The sequence below is a fragment of the Hippopotamus amphibius genome, chromosome 14, assembly GCF_030028045.1.
Source record: "Hippopotamus amphibius kiboko isolate mHipAmp2 chromosome 14, mHipAmp2.hap2, whole genome shotgun sequence".
NCBI classification, from domain to species: domain Eukaryota; kingdom Metazoa; phylum Chordata; class Mammalia; order Artiodactyla; family Hippopotamidae; genus Hippopotamus; species Hippopotamus amphibius.
In genome coordinates, this window is record NC_080199.1 from 64,490,862 (window position 1) to 64,505,446 (window position 14,585).

At 43.2% G+C, this 14,585-nt stretch overlaps 1 protein-coding gene across 3 annotated transcripts in view; it reads left to right on the plus strand.

Moving 5' to 3' along the window:
* Positions 1-14,585, plus strand: part of WDFY2 (WD repeat and FYVE domain containing 2) — a 169,858-nt gene that overhangs the window by 134,793 nt on the left and 20,480 nt on the right. For all 3 annotated transcript variants that reach the window (XM_057707862.1, XM_057707863.1, XM_057707864.1), the window contains one exon: positions 6,303-6,429. In XM_057707862.1, coding sequence (XP_057563845.1) covers positions 6,303-6,429 — 127 coding nt within the window. The remainder of the gene's footprint in view (positions 1-6,302; positions 6,430-14,585) is intronic.

Below are 14,585 nucleotides of genomic sequence, written 5' to 3' on the forward strand. Positions count from 1 at the left end.
GATGGTTTATTGCTCTCATCTCTTGTCCTCCCATGCTTTTCTGCCATGCAATTAATGGGCCAGGTGAGTAAACTCGCTGAGCACCTACGCTGCACCCAGCTCTGTGCACTGTGCTTGAATACAAAGATACGGAACCTAAAGTCTACAGTGGGGACAAGTTTGTAACCCAGCAGAGTTGGATCCAGTGAGTGATGGTGACAATTAGAGACATGTGCAGAGGTGGGAGCCTCACCTAGATAGGGGGTGTTGGGGGGAAGGCTTCCTGCAGGAGAGGGCACCTGACCTCCACCTTCAAGCGGGAGAAAGAAAAAGTTACTTGGTAACGAGCACTCTAGGCAGAGGGGGTAACCAACCACATCTTGTGAGAGAATGGCTCCACCAAACAACGTGTGTGCCCTTCTCCTTCTCAAAACTAATGTTGTACTTTTGTGTTGGTGTAAGGTCTGAGTCTTATTTGATTTGATTATATCCACAGAGCTTAGCACAGTGCCTGCCATATAGAAGATGCTCGGTACATGCTTATTGAACTGATTTGAAATGAATGCTGTGATTTGCAATTTATAAGCCAGCCTCCAATAGAGACTCTGCTGTTAGGTCATTTACATAGAGCTGGGATGGGACCACAAAGTGATTTTTTTGCCTCCCCAGTCCCATCCTGTTTCCTGTCTTGCAGCTTTTCCTTCCGTCTTTCCCACTCTTACTAAAGCATGTGGTATAACTCTGAGCCCTGGGAGGGTCTGATGAATATGCCCTGACCTGCTTTAACCTGGTTATCTGTTATCTTTTCCTGACTCAGTGTTACCAAGAACTCCCCTTCCCAGCTCTGGCTCCTTACAGTCTGATGGAATGTGGAAAAACTAGAGGTGGATCTTGTTTCTAAAACTTTAGTTGATCTTATGATGGCTGAGATAGCATGGGAACATTCTGGCCACTGCCTTAGGCGGACTCAACAAAAGACACTGTCGCAGAGATGGTCTCCTGCACTGTAATCATAGCTCATGTTTATTGAGTGTTTCCCGTGCGCTAGGCACTGTTCTGTGTGCTTCTATATATTCACTCATTTAATCTTAGCAAAACTATTATCATCCCTCTTTGAGACTTCTGAGGCTCAAAGTATTAAATAACTTGCCCAAGGTCACATACCTAATAAGGGTAGAGCTGTCATTTGAGCCTAGAATCTGGTTCCAGCGCCTTTGTACTTCTGATACTGTATATCAACTTCCAGTTTCTTCACCATAAACCATCCTCATCCCATAGTCACCAGCAAAGTCCAGAGGGCCTGCTTCTCTTGGTGCATGTTGGTGTGTCTTTGTTGGGGGAGCTGAATGGTCTCTGTCACTTGGCACATGGAAAACCCTATTTAAGTATTTCCATGTTTATTGGGACAGGATGAACAGTCCACCCAATTGAGGCTTTAGTTAAAGTTCAGAAAGTCTTTCTAACCATTCTTTTTACCAGTGTCCACCATTATTTAAATCTAACATGATGCTTTAAAGAACCCGAGCCACCCATTTTGCAAGTTGTCTCAGTCCATTCAAGCTGCCATAACAGAATACCATAGACTGGGTGGCTTATACACAACAGATATTTTTTCAATCACAGTTCTGGAGGCTGGGAAGTCCAAGATCAAGGCACTGGCAGATTCGATGTCTGGTGAGAACCCACTTCCTGGTTTATAGACGGCCGTCTTCTTGCTGTAATCTCACATAGCAGAGTGGGTGAGGGAGCTCTCTGGGGAGAGAGGACTCTGCCCTTACGACCTCATCACTTCCAAATATTGAATATGAGTATGAATTGGGGGGGGGGGGCACAAACACATGTTAAATAGGGGAAATCATACATTTGTCATCTTTCTCTTTTCTATCCCCCTAATCCTTAACCAGTCAAGCAAGACCATCTCCAGAGCTTCTCCTTGAGATGCGCATTCCCTGACCTAACAGGTATGAGTAGTGGAATAGAAGAAGACCAGCACACACACAGCACGGGTCAGCCAGCAAAAGAGATGTCATGTGCCTGTTTCATGTCCTGAGAACAAGGCAAAGGACATTCATTCATGTACTTCCTCCTTCGTTCAGTCGTTTGCTTATTGAATGCCCACGGTAAGCCAGGCAGAATTCTAGATCCTGGGGATCCTGTGGGAAAAAGCCAAAGCCCCAGCTCTCCTAGAGCTTATATTCTGTTGGGACAGTAGGCAGTGCCCTGAAGGAAAATACAGTAAGGAGGAAAGTGGTTAGAGTGGTCAAGGGAGGTCTCTGAGGAGGTGGCATTTGAGTGGGAACTTGCTTGAAGGGAGGGAACGAGCCAGTGATCATCTAGGGGAAGAAAGTCACAGGCAGAGGCAACAAAATGCAAAGACCCGGAAGTAGGAATGAACCTGGCCTGTTCTAGGAACTTTGGGAAGGCCAGCTGCCTGGAGCAGAGCTAGTAAGGTGGCAGGGAAGAGGGAGGGAAGCCCCCGGTAGTGGCAGAAGCCATATCTCGAAGAGCCTGGACAGGACCATGGGTTTTACTCTGAGTGGGATGCGAAACCACAGGGGCGATTTAAGCAAGAGGTGTCATCACCTGCTTTGCGTTCCTCGGTGATCACTTTGGTGGAGAATAGACAACAGGGACGGGGTAGAAGCAGGAAACCTTGTACGAGGCTAGTATAATAATTTTAGAATTTAAAGAAGGTGCAAAATAGTGCTGAGAGTCCTGTCTATCCTTTACCCCTATTCCCCACATGTTAACATCTTTGAAAATTACAGGACACGTGTCAAAAGTCAGGAAATTAACATTGATACAGCACTGTCCTTTAATCTGCAGACCTTAGTCACATTTCTCCAGTTATCACACTAATATCCTTTTTCTAGTTCAGAATCCAGCCCATGACCACACCTCGCATTTGGTGATAATGTCTCCTTAGTTCCCTTAACCTGGAACAGTTCTTCAGTCTTTCTTTATCTTTCATGACCTTGACATTTTTGAGTACTAGCCTGACTGTCCTTCCCCTGTAGAAAGTCTCTTCATTTGAGTTTGATGTTTCCTTACGGTTAAATTTAGGTTCTGCATTTTTTATAAGCATAAAACAAAAGTGATGATGTGCCTTCTCAGTGCATCATATCAGAAGGCACAGGATACTGATTTGTCCTCCTACTGGGGATGCTAACTTTGATCACTTGGTTAATCTGCCAGGTTTCTCCATTGGAATCACCCTTTGCAATACATCAGTAGGTTATGAGGAAATACTTTGAAACTATGGAAATATTCTGTTTCTTATCATATATCTGACAAACTAAGTAGAGGACTGTATTTGTATACACATCTTGTTATATTTGGCCTTGTTACCATTTTTCATAGTTAATTTTGTCAGTTCTCCCCCTAACCCCCCTCAGTGAGGTTGTAGCTCTTATCCACTTATTTGTAATATGGCTAGGTTGCCTCGTTTCTGTTTATATTCCATTTTGGGTTCTCCTTCCCCCTCCCCCCTGCAACACACACACACACACACACACACACACACTTCTAGTTTTTGTTTTTCGCTTTTTTTTGAGGATGTGAAATATTAACATGATTCCAAAACTCAAAACCAAACAAAAAGAATATTCAATGAAAAGTCTCCCTCCTTCCTCTCTTCTCCGTTCCCCAGCCTTTCCCACACACCTGCTATAGTTAACAATTCTCAGTGATTTCTCATCTCCCCTTTTTTCTTGGATGAGAGGCAGCATAATGTAGATCTTCTTTTGCACTTTGCCTTTTTCCTTTTACAGTTTATCCTGGAAATTACGTGATATCCATCCAGCAGGTCTTCTCCATTCTTTTTCATAGCTGCATAGTACTCTGTGACTGTACCATAGTTTATGTTTTGCTATTTCAAACAGTGCTGAGAGGAATAGCCTTGTGTGTGTGGATTTTGGTGTTATGTGATGGGAGTGGGGACAGTATCTTTAAGATAAATTCCTGGAAGTGAGGTGGCTGGATTGAGAGCTAAGTGCATATGTAGTTTTGTGGGATGTGGCCTTCCCCGTATTACTGGTTTGCATTCTCATCAATATATGACAGTGCTTCTTTCCCGCAGAGCCTTTACAACAAAATGTGTGTCATACTTTTTAATTTTCTAGGCAAGAATTTTAACAGTGGCTCATAGAAGAATGGTAGCAGTGGAGGTGGTGAAAAGTGCTTAGATTCTAGATACATTTTGGAGGAAAAACCAATTCAGAGTTTATAGTGGGTTGCTTTGGAGGCTCATGTAACAGTTTTCCAACCAGGGTCTTCTCTAACAGTCTAAATTAATAACTGTCTGACATTTGTAAAGCTTTGGGTGACCCTCACCTTCCTCTTGGACCAGCCTTATTATAATATTCTAGTAATTCTGTGGCATTGTAGTAGGTAATGGTATTGCTCTAACAAATAAGTCTCAACATTTGAATGACTTAATGCAAAGATTTATTTCTCGCTCATGTAACAATCCACTGCAAGTGTTCCAGTTCTTTTCCATGTGATGATTCAGGGTCCCAGGCTCCTTCTAGAATTTCTCTGTGCCCTGGCGTCTTGGAGCCTTCCAGGAGGAAGTGTAAGAGAAAGTGGAAAAGGGACATCTTAACTGCCTCCTCCTGGCTGAGATACATATGACTTCTGCATACTTTCTGGACTCCCTTGCTGAGAACTGGGCACATGTCCCGTAGATGCAAGAGGGACCAGTAAATGCAGTCCCTGCAGGACAGCAGCTTTCCAGGGAGCGCTTGTATGTACAAGAGGGGGGAACATGAATTTCAGTAGACAATTGGCTGACTCTGCTACAGACACTTAACAAAGTGAGTCATTTGAGTGCTGTGTGGGAATAAACATTTTGTGCAATGGAATGCATATCCTGAAGCATTACATTCTCAGATACTGAGGGAAGGTTAAAAAAGGAGTGGGGGTATATGGAGTTTAATAACAGGGAGAGAAGATGAGTTATATAGAAGGAGAAAATATTTAGCCTTGAAAGGCTAAGTAAGCATAGTAGAGGCGTTCCAAATAACAAGATTTGTGGATTAAAAATAAAAAAGATTCTTGTGTCTTCCTTCAACTGCTCCTTTGTTCACTCAGCAGATACCACCAGCTGTGTGCTTGTTAAGGTAGGGGAGGGAAGAGGGGATGGGAGCTGCAGGGGGTGGTCAGCGCAGGTGCACGTGGTGTGTATTCTTACAGGGACAGGAATATACACAAGCAGAATGTGGTGCCGGTATAGGGAGAAGCTATTATGCATAATACAGGATAATGGGGTTTTTCTTTTCCTTTTGATCTTGAAAAAATATCTTCTGAGACATTATATGAGAGAAACTTTCCTAAAAGCTTTACAAGTGCAGTACTTCATTAGAACAAATTGATGATCTAAAGAAGAAAAATGCCTGATTCCAACAAATAAGAAGCAATTGTATGTTCTTTTCAAAATATAGTATTTTTCAATAAAAATGAGTATTTCTCACATTCTTAAGTATTCGTAAGCTTTGTGCTCATCTTATACAGAAAGAGTTACTATTGTTCTCAGTGTACAAGAATTTGATTTATGATGGGGCTGCCAGGGAAGAAAATCTGTCATCATATTTTATAGCCACACCACTGGAGTGATGCTATTAACTCTCTGTACTGCACACTAGTTTACAGAGTGGCCTTGTGGAACTGGTCCAGCCATTCTCACTGTGACCCTGTGAAGCAGGTAGTGGTTAGGTTGATATTCTCATCAGTGGCAGTGGCAGTCATCATATTACCATTGTCCCCAATTTACAGCTGAGGAAACTGACACTTGAGGATGTGAGTAATTTTCCCAGAATCTATAAATTTAAATGCCCAGAAAGAGAAAATAAATTTTAAATTCTGACATTGTTGTCAATCGACATCTGTATTCACGAATTTTTGTAAAAAAATCTAATTGAGCTTTTCAAAATCCATTTACTTCTCACCTGTTATTGGCAGGGTGGGAGGTAGATGACAGCAGCTTAAAAAAATATGGTTAATATTTCCGGATAGTGCAGTATTTTCCATTCTTAGAACTGTGTCTATTTTTTGAAGGTCAATTAATTGCCTTCTTCATATCCCTTTGGTCTTTACAGTAATTGATTTCATGGCACATTAAATTTTGGGGAAAAAATTACTTAAAGGGTCGGACTTTTATTCCTAGGGCCAATTTGTTTTTTCCTTTGGGAACTTATTTGTTCTTTCAACAAAAGTGTATTGTGTGCCAGGAAGTGCACTAGGTCCGAACTCCTTTGCTCTCACAATTTATTGATGAATGATGTTGACACTTGGTGACTAATGGCCAGCTCTGTGTGTTCTCTCAGGTGGGGTGACTGCTCTCTGTTGGGACCCCGTCCAGCGGGTGCTGTTCTCGGGCAGCTCCGATCACTCTGTCATCATGTGGGACATCGGTGGGAGAAAAGGAACAGCCATCGAGCTCCAAGGACACAAGTAAGGCTACTGGTGCTTTTATTTTTTTATTTTTTTTACTGTATTTTAAAATTTTATTTATTTTTTATTTTTGGCCACACATTTGCGGCTTGTGGGATCTTAGTTCCCCAACCAGGGATCGAACCCGCGCCTTTGGCAGCAAAGGCGCCAAGTGCTAACCACTGGACCGCCAGGGAATTCCCTGCTGGTGCTTTTATAAAGAACCCTGGGAAAGGATTCCCAGCTGAAAGCCAGCACAGAGGTGTGTGGGCCAGTGTCTGCAGCAGGAGCTTAGCATGGGAGTAACATGGCAGGAATGCAAATAATGGCCACTTTGATTTATGCCTGGATATAAGTATGTTTATTTATTTATACCCCATTTTAATCCGCGGAGGATCTGAGAGTGCTTACAAAAACCATAAAATAAAATAATGGCAGCAAAGAAATAAAAGGTACAAATGAAACCAGGGAAGACTGCAAGAGAAAAAATTTGAGAGTGAGAGAAAAAAGAGCTTCAGAATACAAGCCATGAAGGCCTACAGAATTCCTATAATTGAGTTCAAATGTGGCTTCAAGATTCCTGGCAGCTTTAGGAAAAAGGGAGAGATAATATCGTCACTCAGTACATGGTGTACTTCCCCAGGTATTTATTGAGTACTCACTTTGATTCCTATCAGGCTCTTCTTCCTGAAAGAGTGGATTTCAGGGGGCTGAGGGGAAGAGCAGAGAAAGCTTTGTGCTTCCTTGGAGCAGTTCTCAAACTTTGCGGAGAATCACTAAGGAATCTGTTAAGTAGATTCCTGGGCCCTGTCCTCTGAGATTCTGTTCACTGGTCTGGAGCTGGGGCATCTGTGTCGTAACAAGCCTCCCAGACAGCTCTGCTAGTGACCTTTGGACCACACTCTGACTTGTCCTAGTGTGCTGCCCACGGTCCCTGGAGGCAAAGCCTGATCGTGTCGCCAAAAAGAATTTTCCGTCTGCTTTAGAACTCTAAAGCTAATCTGAATCGTTTTTAACTTGCAAAGTTTTCAACCTGATCTTTTTTTTCTTTAAGAAAAAAAGATGCAATTGACATACAATAAACTGCATATATTTAAAGTGTACAGTTTGATATTTTTCAACCCAATCGGAACCACGACTCTAATGTATCAACTCCCATGAACTGACTGGTTGAAGTGGCATTAGCTCTGCCGATAGATCTGCCGGGAAACACGATTTTCAAAAACTTCTAAGTAGTTAAATGTACAGTTTGGGATTATTAGATATACGTGAATTCAATGTTGAGGGGCCACTGCACAATAATTATTTTTTGTGGGAGAATTTAGTTTTAGAGAAGTAGCTGTTAAGCCCTTCTTTCCTTGATGAGAGAACAGATCCGTTGTCTGGGGCTACACCTGGCTTGTGGGGCCCCTCGGACCTCAGTATCAGCTCATTAAAGGAATCGTTCCCTTATGTTTCTCTCCATGACAAGGGGACACCTATCGCGATCATGGAGAAAGACTTGACATCATCCACGTAAGTGAAGAAAAAGAGACGTCAAATAGAGCCCTGTTCATAACGCTCGGTTATCATCCACTCTGCCAAGTGATTCCTCCTCCTCGGGCTCCCTCGGAGAAATAAAATTCAGGCTTTGAATGAAGATTAGTACTATTCGTTGGACTCATTCAAGATTAGCTCAGAACTAGTTTTATTTTTACACAGCGGTTCACGAAGACTGCAAGCAGGGCAGGTGCCAGTACTCACGCTAGCATCCCTGGTGCTGCGTGTCCTCAGGCAGAACACTCTGGGACACGTGCACCTACCGCTGGGTAAGAAAGCAAAAGCTTTAACGTGGAGATGGCGTCTCTCAGTCCCCGAAAAATGAAACCTAAACGAATAGATCTTCCAGTTTCTAAGAAATACAGTCTTGGCCTTTTAGAAAACAGAATGGACCGTACTTGGAGTCTGTCCTGATAGGATCACCGCCTGGAGCTGGGTGGGGTGAGCAGACTGGTGAGGTCAGGAGAGACCAGTCAGAGCTGCCTTGAGCAGGAATGATGGCAGAAGGCCTTGCCCGGGGCTTTATCTCATCCAAGCTTAGTAATAAGGCTGGGTCTCCGAGGGGCTCCTTGTCACCAGGCCTTAGCCTGAGAGGGGTCGCCCTGGTGTCGCAGAACTAGGAGAAGTAAGCTTCCTCAACATCGTGGTGTCACTCTGTGAGAGTGGGTTTGAGTGCCCGAGGTGGGGAGAGGGACGCATTCACCGGGCTTCTGGCTGAAGGAGCAGGATGGGGCTGACGAGGAAGGGCGAGGGTGTCGGGCAGGCTAAGGCCCGCTTGCCCAGCAGCCTTTCCTCTGCCCTGAAAACTGGCTGCTGGATTGGTGGTCAGTGCTTCTTGTGTTTGCGTAGCAACTAATATTTTGTCAAAGAGCTTTCAGAACACACAGACACCTCAATTTAACCTTTTTTTTATAATTTTAGATTTTTTTTTTATGTGGACCATTCTTTTTAAAGTCTTTACTGAATTTGTTACAGTATTACTCCTGGTGTTATATTTTTGGGTTTTTTGGCCAGGAGGCACGTGGGATCCTAGCTCCCTGAGCGGGGATGGAACCCACACCCCCTGCATTGGAAGGCGAAGTCTTAACCACTGGACCACCAGGGAAGTCCCAACCTCAGTTTAATCTTACAATAACCCTATGAATATTGAACTTCCATCCTCAAAGACCCCAGCTAGTAACTTAGGACTCCTGGACCTCAGTTCAGTCCAGCAGAGAAAGCTTCTCAGAACCTTCTCTGTATCCAGCTCTGTGCTAGGCTCTTGGGATACAAAAATGAACACTGAGTAACAAGGTCCCCACCATGCCCCATGGTATTTTCTCTTTTCTACTTTAGAGGCCGAAGACTTTCTGCTTGGGCCCCCAGGCTGCCCCTCATTCTCCTGTAATTCCCCACTTTCCCGTCTTCCCCCAGGGTGACTGTTGGTGGCAGGGAGAGCAGACTGGACCAGAGAGCCCCGCCCCTCAGGGAGACCGCCTTCCCCTTTTCTGGAAATGTCCAACCGTAGTGTGGAGGGACGGTTCCCCGTGGCTTCTGTCCTGGGTCCTGGGCTTTCACACCATCCTTCAGTGGCAGAAATGCGATATTTATGTAGCTAGTTTGATTTGATGTGTAAAAATCCCATCAAAGCACAGACAGCTTTAGCACAAGTAAGTGATTGATGACAGCAGAAATGTTTCCAAGTCCGAGGGAAAAAAGCTAAGAAAGTATACTCCTCTCATACAGTATTATCTGCATTTGAGGCATTTCGGTTTTTTTTCCCTGCAGCAAGTAGAACATGATTATGTGCCTGCTCTGTGGAAAGAAAGGAAAAGGAAAGGTTCCAGTTATGTTTTTCAAGAATCAGTTAGATGGAATATATCATATGATTCAATTCATACAAAATGTCCAGAATAGGCAATAGATTAGTGGTTGTGTAGGCTTGTGGGGACTAGGGGATGAAAGGGTCATAGCTAAAGGGTATAGGGGCTTCTTCTTGAGGGTGATGAAAATGTTCTAAAATTGATTATTGTAATGATTGCACAACTCTGTATATATACTCAAAACATGGAACAGTACAATTTACATGTGTGGATTATGTGGTATGTGGCCGTGATCGTATAGTGGTTAGTACTCTGCATTCTGAGTTATGCGGTATGTGAATTATGTAATTTTAATAAAGCTGTTATCCCCCCCAAAAAAAAGAATCAGTTAGATGGACATTATCGAAACATGAACCTGAACAGTTGTTGTGCCATGCCCACTTGTCAAATCTAATCATGGGACTTGGACTTTTTAGATCCTTTTTTATTCTTAGATAATACCTGTCATTTCATGACCGACTTTATGACCACACTTTTTCTTTCTAATAGTGTTTGCTTAGGCCTCTAAGACTTTCTGACAATTTAATTTAATGGTAACTTGATTTAAAGCACAAAAAATTCTGCCTAGTCCCTTGCGATAGATCCCACCACCTGGTTACAGCCCGGACCCTGGGCACACACGGCCTGTGTCTTTGCCTCCTCTTTCCAGAATCCCAGCTCTGGGTTTCTCTCTTCCTACTCTTAGCATGGGTAAGACGTTTGTTATAAGCAACCTCAAATTCTTTTGGTAAAGAAATAGGCTATTCATGGGACTTCCCTGGCGGTCCAGTGGTTAGGACTCCACTCTCACTGCCGAGGGCCCGGGTTCAATCCACAGTTGGGGAACTAAGATCCCATAAGCTGTGTGGTGTGGCCAAGAAAAAAAAAAAGAGAGAAATAGGTTTTTCATAAATAAATACACATTGGGAGAATTTATGCTTTTTTCTTGTGTCAAAGTTATGAAAGGAAGTAAAATTCTTGCTTCAGCTTCTTCTGGGTTTGGGGGAGGGGGACCAAGGATAAATAAGTATGAAAGCTTTCTCTTCTTCTGAATCTGAGATTAGAAGCGTTTCTCACTGTCACACTAGCGAATTATTAGGGTGACGGGAAAAGACGTCTTTTCTATCTTTAGCTATTTAGCTAAACACATAATAGATCAAGGTATTAGCAGCTAGAGTTGTCACAGAGGGTAGCATCCTGTCAAAGAGATGGGCTGTAGAGTGTAGTGACTAAGTGCTAGCCTCTGAGTCAGGCCAGGCTGTGTGTGAGGCAGCCCCTCCGAGGGCTGTGTAAGCTTGGGCAAGGCGCCTCATCTCTCATCCTCAGTTTCCTCATCTCTAAAATAAGGATAATATTGGAAAGAAAAGCCCTCAAAGGTCATCAAAAACCATAAATAATTCATGTAAAATAATCAGCATAAAAATAATAATTCAAAAATCAACCTTTCAGGTGAGATTACTGTCTCTCTCTGATTGTAGCATTTCCAGTGGAAATATTTGTCATGTACACATACTCCCTCTATACCTAATACATTCAGCAGATGTTCACTGAGCTCTGTCTACAGATCAGACTTTGTACCGGGCTCTTAGGACCCAAAGGTGACTAAGAAAACAGTCCCTGCCGCTATGGAGGTAAAAGTGGGGCAATTTGCCATTCTACTGGAAAGTAAGCGGCCTCTGTGGGGGAGTGTCTCTTGATCTGGACCTTAGGAGATGAAGAGATTCTCATAGTTCTCAGGATCAGGAGCTGTTACCCAGGCAGAACTGCATGAACTCAATACAGTGTTTTCAGGAAATTGCCCTGAGTCCAGGTTCAGCCTTGGCTGTTGTCCAAGGATCCCTGGGCAGACAATCCTTCTTGGGTGCCTTTGGTGTGGGGTAGCCTAAGTGTCAGTTATCCCGGAGACCTCTCGTATGTGGATTGCTCAAGCCTTCTCTGGTCCTTGGAGGTTTGGAAAACTTATAAATGTGGGAGTTGCGTAACTGATTAGATTTCACCAAGTGGACTGGGACTTCTTATACTTTGGAAAGTTTCATTTTTTTGCTGTATATTTAAGTTCCCCTACTCTTTGAGGATGAAACAGGGTCTGAGTTGACATTTGCGTAGATGTTAGTCTGTGTCTGAAAATCTGTTTCTGTAAAGAGGATAAAGCCTTCTCTACCCTTTTTCCTTAAGAAGCATCAGACGCAGGACCAGCTTCATGGGTGTGTGACCCATGCAGTTGCTCGACGCCTCGTGCTTAGAAGGGCCCCACGCTTGGTTTAATGCTCTGTCACCATCTTGTGATTCTTTTTTTAACAAGGGGCCCTGTGTTTCCATTTCGCATTGGATCCTCCGTGTTATGTAGCTGGGCCCGATCAGGCATACTGCTTCTAGGGCTGGTGAGAAAGGAAGTGACACCTTCCCACTAGGTATAGTCTTTGTAGGTGGTGGAGCCTGGTGGTTGTGCAAAGTGGGGTCTTTATACACTCATAAGAGCATTTGCAGTGCAGTACCTGGAATGCTCGTCCATGAAATAGTAACCAGTTTTGAGATGCTGTCTAGTATAAATGCCACAGGGATGCCAGATGAAACATGAATGCAAGGAGCTATCTTTTATTCTTTATAACCGTCGATCTGTGAACCTGGGGATGTTCCCTCATCTTGTTTTTAACTGCAAGGTGGTCGTATTTTGAATCCTTAAATCAAGAAGCCCCTGAGCAGCTTTATTACAAAGCTTGGGATCCAGCATTCATCACTGTGTTCTTCTGTGTTGGAATATTAACAGGACTGGAGTCCCATAAATTATGTATCTGTTGCTGAATGTTGCTGCCAGCTATGAGTGGCAAAGCAATTCCTTCTGTAGCTTATTTGGTCTTGCAAGATCCTTGATGTGTATCACGGTGCCTTAACAAATGAAATGTAGTTCAAATCACAGGGTGGTAATGAATCTGTTCAACGAGATAGATTTTCTTTCTTGTCCCTGAATGTCACAGTGGCGTCAGTCCATACTCTAAAATGTATGAAATAACAATCAGAAGTGATAGAAAACAATTGACTTTGTTTTTTAATGAATACATGTCACAGATTTTATATTACTCATTAATTAATAAAGGAACTGGTAAGATGTTACAACCAGTTCAAAGGAAAATCCAAAGAGTAGAAACATGCAGAGGCAATGGAGAATGCTGAAATGACTTTGTATTTTCACAATTGACTTCTTCCATGTGAGGAACGGGACATGGGAGTTAGTTGCATCTTCACTGGATAAGATTCATGTGCAATAGTATCAGTTTTCTATAACTTACAGAGTTATAAAAGAGCATAAAGATACTGAAAGGGCAGACCCCCATAAAGTCAGAAAACCCAGAAGAGTGTGCTGGAGCACACCTGATATTCCATTGAAAAAATACCCATTAATTTCTTTCTTTCTTTTTTTTTTTTTAGAAATTTATTTATTTATTTATTTATTGGCTGCGTTGGGGCTTTGTTGCTGTGCACAGGCTTCCTCTAGCTGCCGCTAGCGGTGTCTACTCCTCGTTATGGCGCGCGGGTTTCTCGTTGCAGTGGCTTCTCTTGTTGCGGAGCATGGGCTCTAAGTGTGCTGGCTTCAGTAGTTGTGGCACATGGGCTCAGTAGTTGTGGCTTACAGGCTCTAGAGTGCAGGCTCAGTAGTTGTGGCACATGGGCTTAGTTGCTCTGCGGCATGTGGGATCCTCCCGGACCAGGGATTAAACTCATGTCCCCTGCATTGACAGGTGGATTCTTAACCACCGCGCAACCAGGAAAGTCCCACCCGGTAATTTCTTTTTGCCCATTTCGACTTTTGGTCTACCTGCAAGTTCTTCCTCCTCCTCTCCTGTAATCAAAATAATCTCAAAGGTTATTTTTTTTTTAAAGCTCTTTATTGGAATATAATTGCTTTACACTCTTGTACCAGCTTTTGAGGTACACCAAAGTGAATCAGCTGTATTTATACATATATCCCCATATCCCCTCCCTCCTGCAACTCCCTCCCACCCTCCCTGTCCTGGCCCTCTAAGGCATCACCCATCATCGAGTTGGTCTCCCTTTGTTATACAGCAACTTCCCACTAGCTATCTATCTTACAGTTGGGAGTGTATATATGTCTATGCTACTCTCTCACTTCGTCCCAGCTTCCCCTTCACCCCCCGCCCCCCCAACCCCGTGTCCTCCAGTCCATTCTCCACATCTGCATCCTTATTCTTGCCCTGTCACGGGGTTCATCAGTACCATTTTTTTTTTTTTTTTTTTTGATTCCATATGTCTGAGTTAGCATACAGTGTTTGTTTTTCTCTTTCTGGCTTACTTCACTCTGTACAGACTCTAGGTCTATCCACCTCATTACATATAGCTCCATTTCATTCCTTTTTATAGCTGAGTAATATTCCATTGTATATATATGCCACGTCTTCTTTATCCATTCATCTATTGATGGGCATTTAGGTTGCTTCCATGTCCTGGCTATTGTAAATAGTGCTGCAGTGAACATGACGGTACATGTTTCTTTTTGGATTATGGTTTTCTCTGGGTATATGCCCAGTAGTGGGATTACTGGATCATATGGTAGTTCTATTTTCAGTTTTTTAAGGAACCTCCAAACTGTTTTCCATAGTGGCTGTAGCAACTTACATTCCCACCAACAGTGCAGGAGAGTTCCTCAAAGGTTATTCTTGATCACACAAAAAAAGCTGGTCTCATAAAGTTTGGCCTAATTATTTGCATTGGTGCAGTAAGAGTGTTAATTAACCCTGTGGGCCATCTTGGTTTGCTTTGCAAATATGGAGCTACACAGTA